The 16,778-nt window shown below is 39.0% G+C and overlaps 1 protein-coding gene across 1 annotated transcript in view; it reads right to left on the bottom strand.

Moving 5' to 3' along the window:
- The window catches only part of dmrt1 (doublesex and mab-3 related transcription factor 1), a 119,208-nt gene extending 103,260 nt beyond the window's left edge, over positions 1-15,948 (bottom strand). Inside the window, exons 1-2 of the mRNA XM_063069118.1 lie at positions 15,652-15,948; positions 14,169-14,349 (exon numbers count right to left, since the gene is read on the bottom strand). Of these exons, the coding sequence (XP_062925188.1) occupies positions 14,169-14,349; positions 15,652-15,948 (478 nt within the window). The remainder of the gene's footprint in view (positions 1-14,168; positions 14,350-15,651) is intronic.
- Between the last annotated feature and the right edge of the window lie 830 nt (positions 15,949-16,778).

Here is a 16,778-nt window from a genome sequence, read left to right as displayed (position 1 = left end):
AAGTCACAGAGAGTTGTTATAGAATCCTGGAGTGTTGTGAAAGGTCATCAGCCAGAAACTTTAAATGTTTCCCTCCCCAGGGATTCTGCCTGACCTACTGAGTAGCTAGAGCAGGGCTCCCAACCTCGGTTAAGAGTAGAGGTCCGTGGCAGTAGAGGTCCGTGGCATTAAAAAGTTTCTCCCAAACAGTCCTTCCAGGTGAGGCAATACTTCACCTGAGAATCCACTGAGGTCCACTAGTGCTCCCGTTGTGGCCTCCTCTACAGTGGTGAGACGCTTTGTAACTTAAGGAGACTGCTTTGTCAGATACCTCCACACCATCCACAAGTAGGACTTCCCATGGCCAAACATTTTAATTCCAATTCCCATTCCCATTCCCGTTCAGATGTGAAGGTCCATGTTCTCTTCTTGTATCAAAATGAGGCCTATTCAGGGTGGAGGAGCAACACCTTATATTCCGTCTGGGTACACTCCAACCAGATGGCCTGAATATCCATTTCTCCTGTCAGTAAACAAATTCCACCACCCCCACCTTCCTCTAATCTCCATTCTGACCTTTTACTTCTTCCCGCCTGCCTATCGCTTCCGCCTGGGTTCCCTCCTTCCCTTTCGCCTATGGTCCACTATCTTCTCCTATCAGATTCCTTCTTCTCCAGCCCTTGCCCTTTCCCGCCCACCTGGCTTCACCTATCACCTTCTCGCCAGTGTCTTTCCCCTCCCCCCATCTTTTTAGTCTGGCATCTTCCCCCCTTCTTTCTCAGATCTGAAAGAAGTGTCTCAGCCTGAAACAACAACTAACTATTCATTTCCACAGATGCTGCCTGACCTCCAGCATCTTGTGTTCATTGCTTTGGGAATCCCTGACCTAGAGCATTTTGGCTTTATTTAGGTTTCTAGCATCTACAGTTTGTTCTTACTTACTGATCACAACAGTCTCAAAACTGAGAGATATTTAATTAAATTTCAACTTACATTCTGACTCAATTACTACCTATGAACTGTAAATATAGATCTGATTAACAATGAAGTTTTTTTTCATTTCAGGACAACTATGCACAGGAGCAGACAGAAAACCTGTCTTCCACGTAAATCTGCTGAAGTGGAGTACATTTAACTCTTGTTAGAATGATTCCAAAGGTTATTCAGCATGACTTCAGACCACTTTACAATGATGTTATGCCTCTATAAATTACAAACACCAACTCTCAAGTACTGCACCAAGAGAAAATGGTAAGCATTTGGCACACTGAAGGGAAAGAAAAGGTGGAGCTGTTTGCTCACCAGAAATAAAAATACTCCTAAAATGTTTCTAAACCTAAGTGGATTGCCTCATAATAGTGAGAGGACACTTGCCAAATCAGGAGGAACTGTAAATCTCTCGTTAGAAACACTGTGTTCTGCAGTAATGATTGGGGGCTGCAACATGATTACCCTTGAAGATGCCAAATGCTGATTCCCAAATTTTCTCAAGGATTGCATTGTCACACAATTTACAACACTCTTAGTTCAGGGAACAAAAAAAACACTGCTGATTTACATGAACTAGAAAAGTGCAAGCCTCCTCTGGGTAGAGCATACGGTCCCAACGCCTGCAATGATCATCACTAAAACATAGCCAAAATAACTCCTGAATAAGAATTTGTCTTTAATGCTACACGTTATTTCTGACGTGTTATTAGAGCTTCCTTGTTTGGCTGATCTCTTACATTTCCAATTTCAGTTCATTTGCCACACTAACTCAACAGCCCTGCTATTCACCATCACTTTCTGAAATAAAACTAGAAAATACTGATGAAGTTGATGTCTGACCAATTGAGTTTTTCCAACATTTTCTGCTTTTGTTTCAGAATTCCAGATCTGCAGTTTTTCTTTCAGTTTTCATTCATAGAGAGGTGAGTTCTTGGGTTCCAATTGACAAACCTGAGCTTTTTTGGACATTCTGAAAAGCATTCCACATTGTAGACCTATGTATTATGATGCTCTCTATTCTTTAAATCCAAATTTTATCCTTGATCTCTAGATCACTTGTTTTAACCACAGAGTTTATGCATCACAGCGGATGTGTAATCCACAATAAACAGGTATTTACTATAACTGGACCAAGCCAAGACAGATGTTCATTGAGGACTGCAGCACCAAGGCAAATGTAGCAAATGCAGAGATAGAAATGAACTGTTAAATTATTTACATCCAGTGAGATTTTAGACCAAGTCCGAGTAAATGTCAATGCCATTTCATGTTAGAACGCGGGCCAAGTCAAAAGTATTTTCAACCCACTGGGAATCTATTTGTAATAAGAACATAAGCACATGAGTGTGCATGGAAATAATGACATGTCATTAAAGTATGTTTTAATAAGCAATAACATTCTGTAGCAGATGAGGAGAATCAGCAATTTGTGTTTGCTCCAAAATAGAAAGTTTATAGTGGGGTCTTGTATTTATGAAAACATCATTCAGTAATTGATATTGCCTTGATCGTCCAGGACTAAACAGAAATTTAACACAATTAAAGTGTTTACAAAACCATCTTTTAGTTTATAAAACATTGACATGTCATTTCTTTTCACCATGTTTATAGTCTACGTAATTGGATATTTGAATCAAAGTTGTGTTTGTGTCTTTTTATATAATAAAGCATAGATTCTGCTTCAACAATTATAACAGAAATACAGTTCGATGTGACTTTCTGAAAGTAATGGAACTAAACTCTTTGACTATATGTTTTCTTCAAGTGTTATTCTCCAAACGTACCCAGGATTGTAAATTTCACTTTTTAAGAAATGTTTTTAAAAATGTAACCAATCTATTGATAAGTTTATCTTTCAGATATGGGTTCAACAATAACAACTGAAATAAACATTTTTAAATAAATTCCTTCCACATATCAGTTCTTCCTGACTGATTGATATTCACTGCTTTTTCTGTGCAAATAGTATGCATATAGATCTTAATCTGAATAAAACTGAGAGAACAATAGACCCCTGCTGAAGAAGTTCATGCAACAACAATTTAAAGGGACATTGTTTTGAACTTTCTCAGTGCAGGTGGCCCCTATACTGTCAGACTATTCAGGCTATGGAGTTCCTCCCCTTACAGAATTCATGTATCACTATCCTAAAATTTGAGAAACGGGGAAAAAGTAGCTCTCATTGAATTTATGTGGAGAAAAACAGTGAATAAATGAACACAAGTTTTTTTTCAATTTGCATTTCCTGACATATGGGCAGATGACGTGACTTCACATTAAGGAAAATTACAATACAACAGGAATTCTGCAGATGCTGGAAATTCAAGCAACACACATAAAAGTTGCTGGTGAACGCAGCAGGCCAGGCAGCATCTCTAGGAAGAGGTGCAGTCGACGTTTCAGGCCGAGACCCTTCGTCAGGACTAACTGAAGGAAGAGTGAGTAAGGGATTTGAAAGTGGGAGGGGGAGGGGGAGATCCAAAATGATAGGAGAAGACAGGAGGGAGAGGGATGGAGCCAAGAGCTGGACAGGTGATAGGCAAAAGGGATACGAGAGGATCATGGGACAGGAGGTCCGGGAAGAAAGACGGGGGGGGGGGGAACCCAGAGGATGAGCAAGAGGTATATTCAGAGGGACAGAGGGAGAAAAAGGAGAGTGAGAGAAAGAATGTGTGTATAAAAATATGTAACAGATGGGGTACGAGGGGGAGGTGGGGCATCAGCGGAAGTTAGAGAAGTCGATGTTCATGCCATCAGGTTGGAGGCTACCCAGACGGAATATAAGGTGTTGTTCCTCCAACCTGAGTGTGGCTTCATCTTTACAGTAGAGGAGGCCGTGGATAGACATGTCAGAATGGGAATGGGATGTGGAATTAAAATGTGTGGCCACTGGGAGATCCTGCTTTCTCTGGCGGACAGAGCATAGATGTTCAGCAAAGCGGTCTCCCAGTCTGCGTCGGGTCTCGCCAATATATAAAAGGCCACATCGGGAGCACCAGACGCAGTATATCACCCCAGTCGACTCACAGGTGAAGTGATGCCTCACCTGGAAGGACTGTTTGGGGCCCTGAATGGTGGTAAGGGAGGAAGTGTAAGGGCATGTGTAGCACTTGTTCCACTCACACGGATAAGTGCCAGGAGGGAGATCAGTGGGGAGGGATGGGGGGGAACGAATGGACAAGGGAGTTGCGTAGGGAGCGATCCCTGCGGAATGCAGAGAGGGGGGGGAGGGAAAGATGTGCTTAGTGGTGGGATCCTGTTGGAGGTGGCGGAAGTTACGGAGAATAATATGTTGGACCCGGAGGCTGGTGGGGTGGTAGGTGAGGACCAGGGGAACCCTATTCCTAGTGGGGTGGCGGGAGGATGGAGTGAGAGCAGATGTACGTGAAATGGAGGAGATGCGTTTAAGAGCAGAGTTGATAGTGGAGGAAGGGAAGCCCCTTTCTTTAAAAAAGGAAGACATCTCCCTCGTCCTAGAATGAAAAGCCTCATCCTGAGAGCAGATGCAGCGGAGACGGAGGAATTGCGAGAAGGGGATGGCGTTTTTGCAAGAGACAGGGTGAGAAGAGGAATAGTCCAGATAGCTGTGAGAGTCAGTAGGCTTATAGTAGACATCAGTGGATAAGCTGTCTCCAGAGACAAGAGACAGAAAGATCTAGAAAGGGGAGGGAGGTGTCAGAAATGGACCAGGTAAACTTGAGGGCAGGGTGAAAGTTGGAGGCAAGGTTAATAAAGTCAACGAGTTCTGCATGTGTGCAGGAAGCAGCGCCAATGCAGTCGTCGATGTAGCAAAGGAGAAGTGGGGGACAGATACCAGAATAGGCACGGAACATAGATTGTACGACTGTTTTCTACAAAAGCAAGCCACCTCCTCCCACCCCTCAATAGGGTCGCCTGTAATAAGGCAACTTTTAAAAATGCCTTTGTACAAACGGTAGTCTTCTGTGAAGCTTTCAAAGATGTTCTAGTGGAAAAGTTTACCAACACATGATGGCAGAAACTGAAGAATATCCAGTCAAGCAGAATCAAGTAAACAATTCAATAACAAATACAATTATTTAAAAAACAGAAACAAAAGGAAGGTCCCACTGATATACATTCCCATACATTCCATACATGAAGTTTCCTTACACTTAAAAAAAAATCTACTGACAAATAGACTCACATTCACTGCATTAGGTGGCAACCTCATTAAAAACTTAGCTTGTGTCAAATAATATTTCAACATCACCATGAACAAAGCCATTCAGATGATTATCAATATAGTACCACTGAAATCTCCCCATTGAAGCATTCAATGTTTCTTGAATAAATTCTGACTCTGCTATGCTAACCAGCTGGAAATACACCCGAGTAGAGAAAATCCACTAAAGTTACATTTCAAACTCCCAAGCTTCAAGACGTTCCTTACAAAGCAGATTTCTAACATCAGAATTTAGTCCCATATTCTCCCTGCAGTATTTGCATATTCCTGATATTCACACTTTGCATGTTGTATATTTATTTATTTATTCCTCCTGTAATTTTTCAGCTTCCTTCTGGTTTATTATCCCTTCCAGTTATTATAACTAAATATATTCAACCAATTAAGTCCCAATACCACCAATCCTCTTGAATTTCACCATTATCACCACAAACAGCACTTAAAAGTTTTGATCATTTTCTACTCTTCAGTTAATTCTTATTTGCTTCCAAGATAACCCCTCCCAGATTTCACTTTGATTTGGCCATTTTTATAAGGCCAATCAGTCTATAATATAATAGCAATTTACTCACTAATTACAGAAAGGGAGCCTGCTATACTTAACTAGTCTAACCTATATGTGACATTACAACTATAATAATGAGACTGATACTTAAAAGCCCTTGTATTATTATTATTATTATTATCATCATCACTGCATTTTTATTTTTTTCTCAGCTCAAGCTGGTGAGATCATACAATACTCAATTGCTAGGAATGTCTAGTATTGTGGCTTTATGGAGAGTTACATAAATATTACTGTTTCAGCCTAATTGTTAAATGCTATTGTGTAGTGACTTGGGGATGATACCAGTTGTACCTATTACTACTGGGACAATACCCTATTCATGTTCCAAAGTCTTTTAATTTCCTCTTTCAATTCAGCGTATTGCTGCTGTTTTTCTCTTATGGATTTCTGTATGTTATCTATGTTTGGAATGGTTAAATCTATTAAGTGATTTGCTCTTGCTTGTTTATCTTATGTCCAGATGGTTATTCTGGATTGTCCTATCTGTAATAATGGATTTTGTAATTGACTTATACTTATAGAAAATTATGGTATCTTTCATGAGTTTGTATGTTAAAGCAAGATTTTGGTGAATTATGTTCGCCACTTGATTGTGCCTGTGTAAATTGTCAGACTGAGCTAAACCGCTGCAGAATCTTGCAATGGTTTGGATTGTGTCTGGTTTCTCTTGGCATCTTCTGCATTTATTGTCTTGAATTTGTTGATCTTTTATTGTGTGTTTTTGATCATTTTTGATCATCCTGTGTTGCCACGAAAAAACCATTCTGTTTCTGTGAAGAGGTCTCCCACTCTAAGCCAGGCGTTCGACACTTCCTCTTCGACATCTAGTCTGCTCAGATCGCGGGGATGTCTTCATGGGGAGTCATGCTCTTCCACTGGTTAACTTTTTCTTCTGTAGTGATACTTCCTTCACTTTTCTGGGTTATGCTTTCATTTAAGTTTAGTGGTGTGTACTTCCTATCAGAATTGCATATTCTCTCATGGAGTGCTGAATCCTGTTGTCATTGATGAAAATACATCCTTAGAAGTTTTATCTGACTGTTGTGTAATTTTCTTTTTATCTCTTATTCCTCTCCCTCCTTCTGTCCTAGGTAGTGTTAATGTAAGTGCATTCGAATGTAGTGGTTCTAAAATTTGTCACCTCAGTCCTTACTTTTCATTGTAAATTGTCCAGATCAGGTTTAAGACCAAGATATTATGTCAAAAGAATATATTAATATGGGTACAGTGGAAGTGTTTATTGCCTTTATTTTTATTTTTACTGCTCTGCTTGGCAGATTTTCTTAAGTCTTGAAATAACAATATCAACATTAATAATATTATTATGACATGAATCTCCGACACAGTATTTCTGTAAGTTTCTTCAGATGTATCGCAGAGATAATTTCTAACTAGTTGCATCACCGTCTGGTATGGAGAGGCCACTGCACGGGATCACAAAAAACTGCAGCAAGTTGTAAATTTAGCCAGCTCCATCGTGGGCAGTAGTCTCGAGTGCATCAAGGGCACTTTCAAAAGGCAATGCCTCAAAAAGGCAGCATCCAGCACTGAGGACCCTCGTTACCATCTTCTCGCTGCTAACTCAAGGAGGTGGTACAGGAGCCTGAAGACACCCACTCACCATTTCACAAACAGCTTCTTCCCCTCTGCCATCAGATTTCTGAATGGGCAATGAATACTAATTCAGAATTTGTTTTGCTCTTTGTGCACTATATATTCAATTTTTATTTATATATATCTTACTGTAATTTATAGATTTTTTCTTATTACAATTTGCAACGTACAGCTGTCGCAAAATAAAGCTAATTTCACAACACGTCAGTGACACTAAAGCTGACTCTGTTTCATACAAGCGACACAGAACAACTGGATTAAAGGGACTATTCCTTTGCCGTAAATTCTGAGTAAATCTATGGCAGATACTTCAGCAACCAAGCATCAAGGGAATCCAATGCAGTCAAATGCTGCTGAACAAAGCTGCTTATGGAACATTCCTGTTCAAATCAGTAAGTAACTTAGATGAATGGTTAAATATTTACATTGATAAAAGGAAAACATTACACAGAGCTTGCATTTTCTATGTCATAAAAGTTTACATTTAAACAATAAAGACTATACTGGAAAATGTTCCCAGAAGAAATACTAAAAGGATGACAAATATAAGGCTTCAACCAGAGATACTGACTGAAGGCATGTTACATACTTTTCTAGTTGAAACAGACCTGACTTTATCAACCGATAATTCACATCTATCAAAAAATTGTAAATTTGCTCCTCATGATTCTCCCACTCTCGATATAGTTTTGACTTTCAACGCGTTCTTCCACCAACTGAGGCAATATAGCCACAGTACACATTAATTATTACATTTCAAATGTTAGTTTTGTTATTTGGTAAGATGCTGACACATTTTGAATGGAAAACAATTGACTATAAAAATAAACTAAGAAGGTTACACAACCATAAAATCACTTAGTTGCATTTTTGTATTAAGTCTACTGTTATTACCACCAGTACTGCAGAAAAGCAAAGAAACTATCACACTGCTCCGACCAAATCTTTGCACAGAACTATTGTGACTCCATGGGAGAAAAAACGATCCTAAATCCATCTCTGTCCCCCACTATACTCCACTCCATTAATTATTTTGTCTTGAATTGTGAAGCTATCTGCCAAAGATAGTTATACCCTAATGCACTAAATTAGTCTTTTTTTTTAATGAAATACAATTCTTTTAGTGTCTGGTTGTGTGGATGCTCAAATTTAATAGGAGGTGTAGAATAGTATCAGCCAAGGAAAAATATTCAATCCAATTATCAGATATAAAACTAATTAATAAAAAGCCATCACATTAATGATCTAATTTGCTATGCCATAAGTGTTTATTTGTAAATCAATGGGCACTGAATTCCTGCTCTTGAATTTGCTATCAATACAGTAAACCTCAGGATTTTCCCAGCAGGGAAATCATCATTCTCAAGCACACATCAAGAACACTTGCATTAATTCGTGTCTTGCAAGGCACTGAGGAGACCTCCTTTCGTTAGCACAAATAAGAAAAGTTTGTTTTTAAAATTCTGAGTAAGTTAACAAAAATCACATTTTGTTACTGTATTGTCAAATTCCAGGGACTTGAACCACAAGATCCTGCCTGGTGTCTGAACTGAAGTACAAAAGGCAACCCTATTATTCCATGTTCTTTCCAAATTAAATAGTTTGCTGAAGGAAATGTGCATTTTCATCAGATAACATGTCGCCTTTCTTCTGCTAATCTGCATTATTTTTACCTCTTGCTTTCTGCTTTCACTATTATACAGTCATAGAGTCAGGGACTATTACAGCACAGAAACAGGCCCTTTGGCCCATCTAGTCCATGCAGAGCTCTTAATCTGCTTAGTCCCATTGACCTGCACCCAGACCATAGTTCACGCATCCATGTACCCATCCAAATTTCTCTAAATTGAAATCAAACCCATATCCACCACTTCCACTGGCAGCTCATTCCACACTTTCACCTCCCCCGAGTGAAGAAGTTCCCCCGCATGTTCCCCTTAAGCATTTCATCTTTCATCCTTAACCAATGAACTCTAGTCCCAGTCTCACCCAGAATCAGTGGAAAAAGCCTGCTTGCATTTACCGTATCTATACCCCTCAGAATTTTGATAGTCTTTCACTTCTGCTTTGTATTCGTACCATCATCATAAATCTTCTTTCTCATCTTGGGATTCACACATATGGCATTCTGCACATTTTATACACTTATAATGTTGAATCCTTAAGTCTATTCTGCTGGACAGAGAGCTGCTTATGCAAACTATGTACAAGCTGCTGTTGACCTTGTCTTCTGAGGCAATCGAGGACAACAGCCTCGAACGTGAGGTACTGGATTATGGAATCCTTGTCTCCTAGAGTTGATGCTGAATCGTGACATGATGGGACTTCCTCCCTTCAGCATTTCAGAAACAATGTATTTTGTCATCAAAATTGTTCATTTCCACTGGGTAAAATGGTGTGTGATGGCATGTGTCCATCTTTTTACAGAGACGCAATGCTGTAAATAGCAGATGTTACAGAAAAAGTAGAAGGCTAAATTGATTTGAATCTCTCAACAGCATTTCAAAAAACTCTTTAGTTGAATTGTCTTCAGGGCTGCCCAGATTATGTTAGGTAAAGCACAGCATTTTCCAAAACAAAACATTTAACGATTGTAAAAGTTGCTGGTGAACGCAGCAGGCCAGGCAGCATCTCTAGGAAGAGGTACAGTCGACGTTTCGGGCCGAGACCCTTCGTCAGGACTAACTGAAAGAAGAGCTGGTTGCGTTCACCAGCAACTTTTATGTGTGTTGCTTGAAATTCCAGCATCTGCAGATTTCCTCGTGTTTGCATTCAACGATTGTCCTTTTCATTTTGTACATAGGGCTGCTCAACAGCAGATTCATTCATTAATATTATTTAAATGGTTGCTGTTTAGCTTAACAGGAAAGTGAAGTCTTTTTACAGTTTTAATCAATGGTAAATGAAAACCACTTCCTGAGATTGAATTAGAATTGTTTTTTCTCCGTACACCAATTAAATTTTGAGTTAGTGGCATCCTTGTATTTTGCTTTAACATGGATGGCTTTGGAAACGTGAATATAATTTAGTGGCAAAAAGCAAAATATTAAAAGCACAGGCAGCAACAAATGTCTGAATTTTCAGACATTGCTACTGTCAATTCCAATTTTAGCTTCATTTTATTTATTCATGACACGGACAATGTCAGCATTTGCTGTCCATCCCTGATTACTAAGTCAACCTTGCTCCTAAGTTTGCAAATTACTGAAAAAGTCATTGAGAAAAGGCTGATGAATTCACTTAAAATTATGCTTTTAAATAGGCAAGTTTTGACAAATGATACCAAAGTTCAAAGGAAATTATCTGAGAACATACATGTCACCACATACAACCCTAAGACTGATTTTTCTACAGGTATACTTAGTAAATCTATAGAGCAGAAATTGTAAACTGTAAACATCAAGATATTAACTGTAAACAAGCTGTGCAAATGCAGATATAAATAAATAGCAATAAATAACGAGCATGAAATAACAATATAACAGTCCTTAAATGAGTGCAGCTATCCCCTTTGATGGTTGAGGGGTAGTAACCAACCTCGAACCTGGTGTTGCGAATCTTCTACCTAATGGCAACAGACACCATCCTCTCCAAGAAACAGAACCAAATATTAACAAATACATTAAGCCCCACATGTAAATCATCTCTTTTAACCCCTTCTCTCAAAGCAGTAAAACTGCAACTGTTCAATAGGCCGGTCAAAGGTAGCTTATAACATTAACCCCTTACTTTCATTTAAAATAATAACACTACTTATTCACTTACCAGGAATATTTAAAACTTGGTGAACAACAGAACAATTCCTACTCTGACTGAAGTTGCAACTTGTCTCCTTGTTATGAATGCAGTACTCCATCTTTTGCTTAGCAATATTCTGTCTTGATATAAAATACTGTGAAGATATAGGAAAGTGACAGTTCCTAACTCAACCAGCTGCACAATAAACCTAACGCTAAATGCCAGATATGAATGTACTGTGCAGAGAAAACCGCAAGAAGCAAATTGTTAGCTGGAAGTAGTTTTAAAATCGCTCTCAGTAACGTTATTCTGCTCTACACAAAGGTTTAAGGACAAATAAGATGATCAGATAAACTGGAATGCTAAACAGCATATGTTACGTCTAAATCTGTTGTATTTTGGTAGGACAGGAACAAAATTCATTTAAACTGAGAATAACAAATGATATTTACTGGGAAAAAAAATCTCACTGAGGGACCCAAATAACATCATGAAATCTGAAAGAGAAGAAGCTAAATGACTTAGCAACTTTAGAAGTTTACGTCCTTTCCTAAATGTGGAGTTGATCAGGGTAGTTTTATTTTGAGTCTGCTCCAGTTTCTTTTCTATACGTAATTGCGGATTGGACAATTCATATACAAAATATGTGAAACACCTTCATCGAAATCTTTAAGTGTTACAATACAACCAAGAATTTCTCTGCAGCAGCTGAAACAAAAGTAAATAACAGCAAAAACTGTAGTCGAGTAATCTATAAAAAGTGCAAAAGGACGTAAAAAACAACTGCACCTGACATCTCTGAAAATTCTAAGTACTGATTCCTGTATTCAGGAAGCAGCATTCAAGTATTTCTGAAGTAATTTAGCTTCAACAATTGCTCCTACCCAAGTAAATTATGAATATGCACTTGGCGCAGGCATGTAACATTAATGTGGATGGTGTTAAACCAGCAGCTTCGAAAATTCACACAAGGAATAACATGTAATTAATAAATTGCAGTTTTTCTCCTATATAACACATTATTTCAGTGGATGATAACCATGTGCCATTTTGTTTATATTAATTACAGAACTAAAATAATCACTGATCACTATTTTCAAAGCTCCGGGGGAAAAAATCTCCCTCTCCTATTCAGATATTTAAGCACATTGACATTCTTTCCACTTAGTTTAACATGTTTTATATTACATTATATCTTAATTTATTAAACTTTTCATCAAACACAAAACCAGGATCAAAACTACAACAGAATGAATCTTCAGACCATTATGTTAAAGTTTGAAATTTCAACCACCTTGTACAAATAGGATGTATGCCAGGTCGTTCTTCATGAAGTAGTGGACAAAATCAGAACATACTAACACACTGAAGGAGTAGACCATTCCCATCCATTGAAGGAGGAGACCGTTCCCATCCTTCTATTCCACTGGACCATGAATTATCTCTAAAATCAGCATTTTCCTTCATTAACCTCATGTGCCATTATTCCCAACATATAAACCTACTCATTGCCATCTTCAATAAACTTACCAATGGAATCTCCACACACCTAATGGTTTGAGAAGTCTAAACGATCACTAGCCTCTAAGTGAAGAAACGTCATCTCACCTGAGTCTCGAATGGCAATCAGATTGTGATACTTACTTCTAGGTACACTAAACAGTTAAGACATCTCCCTTGCAACAACTTCTCATGATTTTTTTTTAATATTCCAGTGATACGACCTCTCATTTTTTTAAACACTAGGGTACAGGCTTAACCTGCTTAATCTCTACCATCTCAAGATCCAGACTCCAGCCTGTTTAGTAGGATAAGAATTACCAGCTACTGCTTTTGCAGCAACATATAAAAACAAACATCAGGAGAAATAAATCACTCTTGTTTCAAATTTTGGAACAAAACTCCTGAGTAAGTGAACATAAAGATGCCTAAAGGATCTATGGCTCCATTTTTAAGACAACTACAACAAGCAGTTTAACCTAGATATAGTAAAGTGCATCTGCAAAATTGGAGCAGGATGCAGTCACCCCCACCATAACTTGGCAATGTTACTGTTGCATCAACTCTAGTTTTAAAGTAACAATAGCAATTTTGCATCTGTTTTAGATTAATTGGAAGCATATCTAGGCAACTGCAGAAAACTACGCCGAAGGATATAACTTAACTGTCTGAGGGCCACTCTACACCAGAAATTTCAGCTGTAAACTGTGATGGTTACTCTAGCATCTTGTTTTAACATCTTAGCTCAATGATATAACATGTATTAAAAACATTAAAGAGTAAACAATGCAGTTACTGATCTGTCCTCCAATCTAATAAAATACTGTGATACTCCTCAGTTACTAGTGAGACAGAAGAACAAATATTCCTAGAACAACGTTCACTTGAATATGTTTAAATGTTGCCCGTGCTATCTCAAAATAAGTTGGTTATTTCAGATGGGTTCAAAGGTTGGAAATCATTAGTCTCCCATCAGAACCAATAATTCCAACATTCATCCAACAATGCAGTTGTAATACTCTTTCAAAAGAGTAATCATTTCTATGTTTGCCCAATGGAAGAATGTTGGTTCCAACATTCTCCCAAATGGTACAGAAATGCTTCTCATATTCTCCTAGTTAAATTAATAATACTTTCATTCAGAATAAAAGTTGATGAAAAAAGCGATTTCCCCAAAATACCTGAAAGTGAACCTCAAAAACATGTTTAATACGCACTAAAGAAAACACAATTATCAAGAACACTGATTGGAATCCTTGTTCTAAAAACTGCCTGCCTCAGTAAATAGGATTTCCAAATCAAAAGTGTAAAACTAATTTAAAGAATTGTGCTTAACTATTATTAATTCTCACTCGGTCCAAGATCTTAACCTCCTCTAGTTTATTTGTGTTCAAACAAATTCGTACTAAGCGAGTGTTCATTGGCATTTTAACGCAGAATTTTAATTTCAACGCGCAGGGAAGTCTCGTTATCAACATGCAAGCTGGACAATGCAAATCTAAAACATTTTCTTCCGTGAGAAAACGATACGAATCGTGCAGTCCCGCCGCACGTTGACGAACACTGGGCTCCTACCTGAGGAAGTGACTGGGGTGCTGGGGTTGGACGGCAAGCCCGATCCCCCGGTGCCCAACGCGCACGAACTGTTCGGTGTTGCATTCTCCCGCTTGATGAGCAGTTCGGCGGCCCCGGGCAGCGGAATGGGTCGGCTGATGCCCAGTTCCTCCTCTTGAGCCTGCTGTCTCCTGAGAGCCACCTGCAAGTGAAAACAGCCAGTTCAGCGCCGGCGAATGCGGGTCTGATCATGGGCTTTTAAGCAAACTTTTTTTTTAAACTGAGACAGTCTCATCGATTAGTTTCTACTTACAAATGACTTTATTTTGTCCCTAAAATTTGCTTTAAAACTAAATTCAAAGTGTTTAAACAACGACTTTCAATAAATTAACGACTAAAACAAAAAGATTTGCTTCGAAAGCTGCACGCTAATTTTGCAGCATAAATATTTAACATTCAGTGATTTTTCTTATGCAGTCGTGAAACATCACCAATAAATTATTGGAACCTAATCAATGATGAACGTACTACAGAATTACACCAATATATCTCTCCGTTATTATGATACAATTATCAGTGATTGGTAATGAATATTAGAATAAAATAGGCAGAACGGAAAATGTTTATTTTGGAGAAGGCTGCATATTTTTAAAGGGACATTGGTTTACACCTACAGATCCACAATTCAAAAATAATTCAGTTTCACATGAGTTTACAAATTTACAAGTCATGACATTCCAGTAAAAGTTTTAAACAGAAATTCATATTAAATTCAAAAGGTATATTTCAGGTTACATTATAATTCACGCTGCGTTCGAATGCAATTCCCTAGTATTGCTGTATTTTTTCCTCCATGAACGGATACAAAAATAACAGCTATTCATTATTAACGTTTAAATTCCAAAAAGTGGAAGCGATACAGTAAATACAACTCAATCCTAAGGATTTTTATGAAACCGCAATCACATGTGCCATTTAAATTATTTGTCCTAATACATTGTAATACTGTAATTTTATTTGAGAGCTGAAATTTCAAAGCAAAACTCGCTGCAGCTATTTCATTGGCAGTTGCGAACATAATCGATTTTGAAACACAGAGTGCAAATTTTAAATATAGAATTGCGGGAATGGTATTGCAATCGTCGTCTATAAATTGATTTGAAATGCGAATTATTCGATTGATTTATGAGATTTATGTATAACTGAGACTTATACGGATGCAACGAACAGATCTATTTTATTTGAGATTTGATTATATGTTACAACATTCGTACGGTCATTATCTGATTCAATATCCGGTTTATTATTATATATAGCGTGAAATCCGTTGTTTTGTCGCAACGGTATAGTGCAAGATATAAAAAAACACCGTTACAATAATAATTAGTGCATGCTGATTCAATGTCTAACGCCGATATTTCTCATCTACGGAATGGAAAAGGACTTTTGCCCGAGTCAGCGCCCCTCCATGCCCCCGATCCATGCCAATGCTGCAATTAATTACCTGTGCTGCCATGACCCGCTGTCTCTCTGCGATCAAGTTGCACTTCTTACATTGGCACTCTCTCCACATGCAGAATCTCTTGTGCCCCTTCAGGGCCGACACGTAGCCGTGATTCCTGCACCGAGCACACTTGGGAAGGCGAGGTGACTTCTTCGATGCGGGCGACACCGCGCCCGAGCTCAAAGCTTTGGAGTAACTGCCGTTGACGTTACTGTTGCCGGTGTTGAGAATGGAGTCGCCGTCGCCCACTCCGACTGCAGCCGAGGCTGAAGACTTAGACCCGGCTCCGTTTGGCATCTTCCCCACAAAAGCAAATATTACGATTCTGGCGTGGGTTTATACTTATTGTAATTAATTGTTTTCTACAATTTGCAGACGTGTTACTTGGCGATGGCGAGCTGTAACAAAGTTTTGGGTTGTTGCGGGGCCGGGCTCCCTCTCCCAGCCACGGTCCCTGCAAACGGACTGAAGCGTCGAGCAGAAAATTGGCGGCTTTTTTTTTGCTACCTTCGCTGTTCCGGATCCTCCGTGCGATGTTCACGTCACGTGACGCGGGCTCCTCGCCGCCCATTGGCTCGCCGCGCGTCCGGGCTCCCGCGCTCCGGCCCTGCACGATCGTGACAGTGTCGCGCAGCGGGGCCGCGGCAGCAAGTGGTGGGGAGCGGCGAGGCTGTGAATGCAGCTTCCAACAAGCATGGTTCGCCTACCCTCGGAGAGTCTGTCTTGTGTTCGAGAACTGCAGCGTGGCGTTGCGAAAGACGTAAAAGTTTGATTAAAAGAGCAACATTTAGTGGTATGGGAAGATCGCAACAAACACAATTAATCATCTGCAAATTAGCCAGGATAATAAAGCTATAGATATTACAAAATATACAAATGTGTAAACCATGTGCATCAATCTCATTAAAATTATGTTTAATAATCAGTTTAGGAAGTGGAACTTTAACACATACTAATGTAGGGCTCAATGACTTAACATTCGCGGCATTTCGAAAATCTGAATCCTGATTATCCATTCAACATTTCTAGTGCAGTGGTGCTGGGATGTTTGTGAACCCTGTAGGATTGTATCTGCTTCTGCATAAATAGGACCTAAAATGTCATCAGGTCTTCACATAAGTCCTAAA

Source organism: Mobula hypostoma, chromosome 16 (genome assembly GCF_963921235.1).
Source record: "Mobula hypostoma chromosome 16, sMobHyp1.1, whole genome shotgun sequence".
In the NCBI taxonomy this organism is placed as follows: Eukaryota; Metazoa; Chordata; class Chondrichthyes; order Myliobatiformes; family Myliobatidae; genus Mobula; species Mobula hypostoma.
Note: the sequence above shows the minus strand (reverse complement) of the source record. Positions and strands in the feature narration are given on the sequence as shown.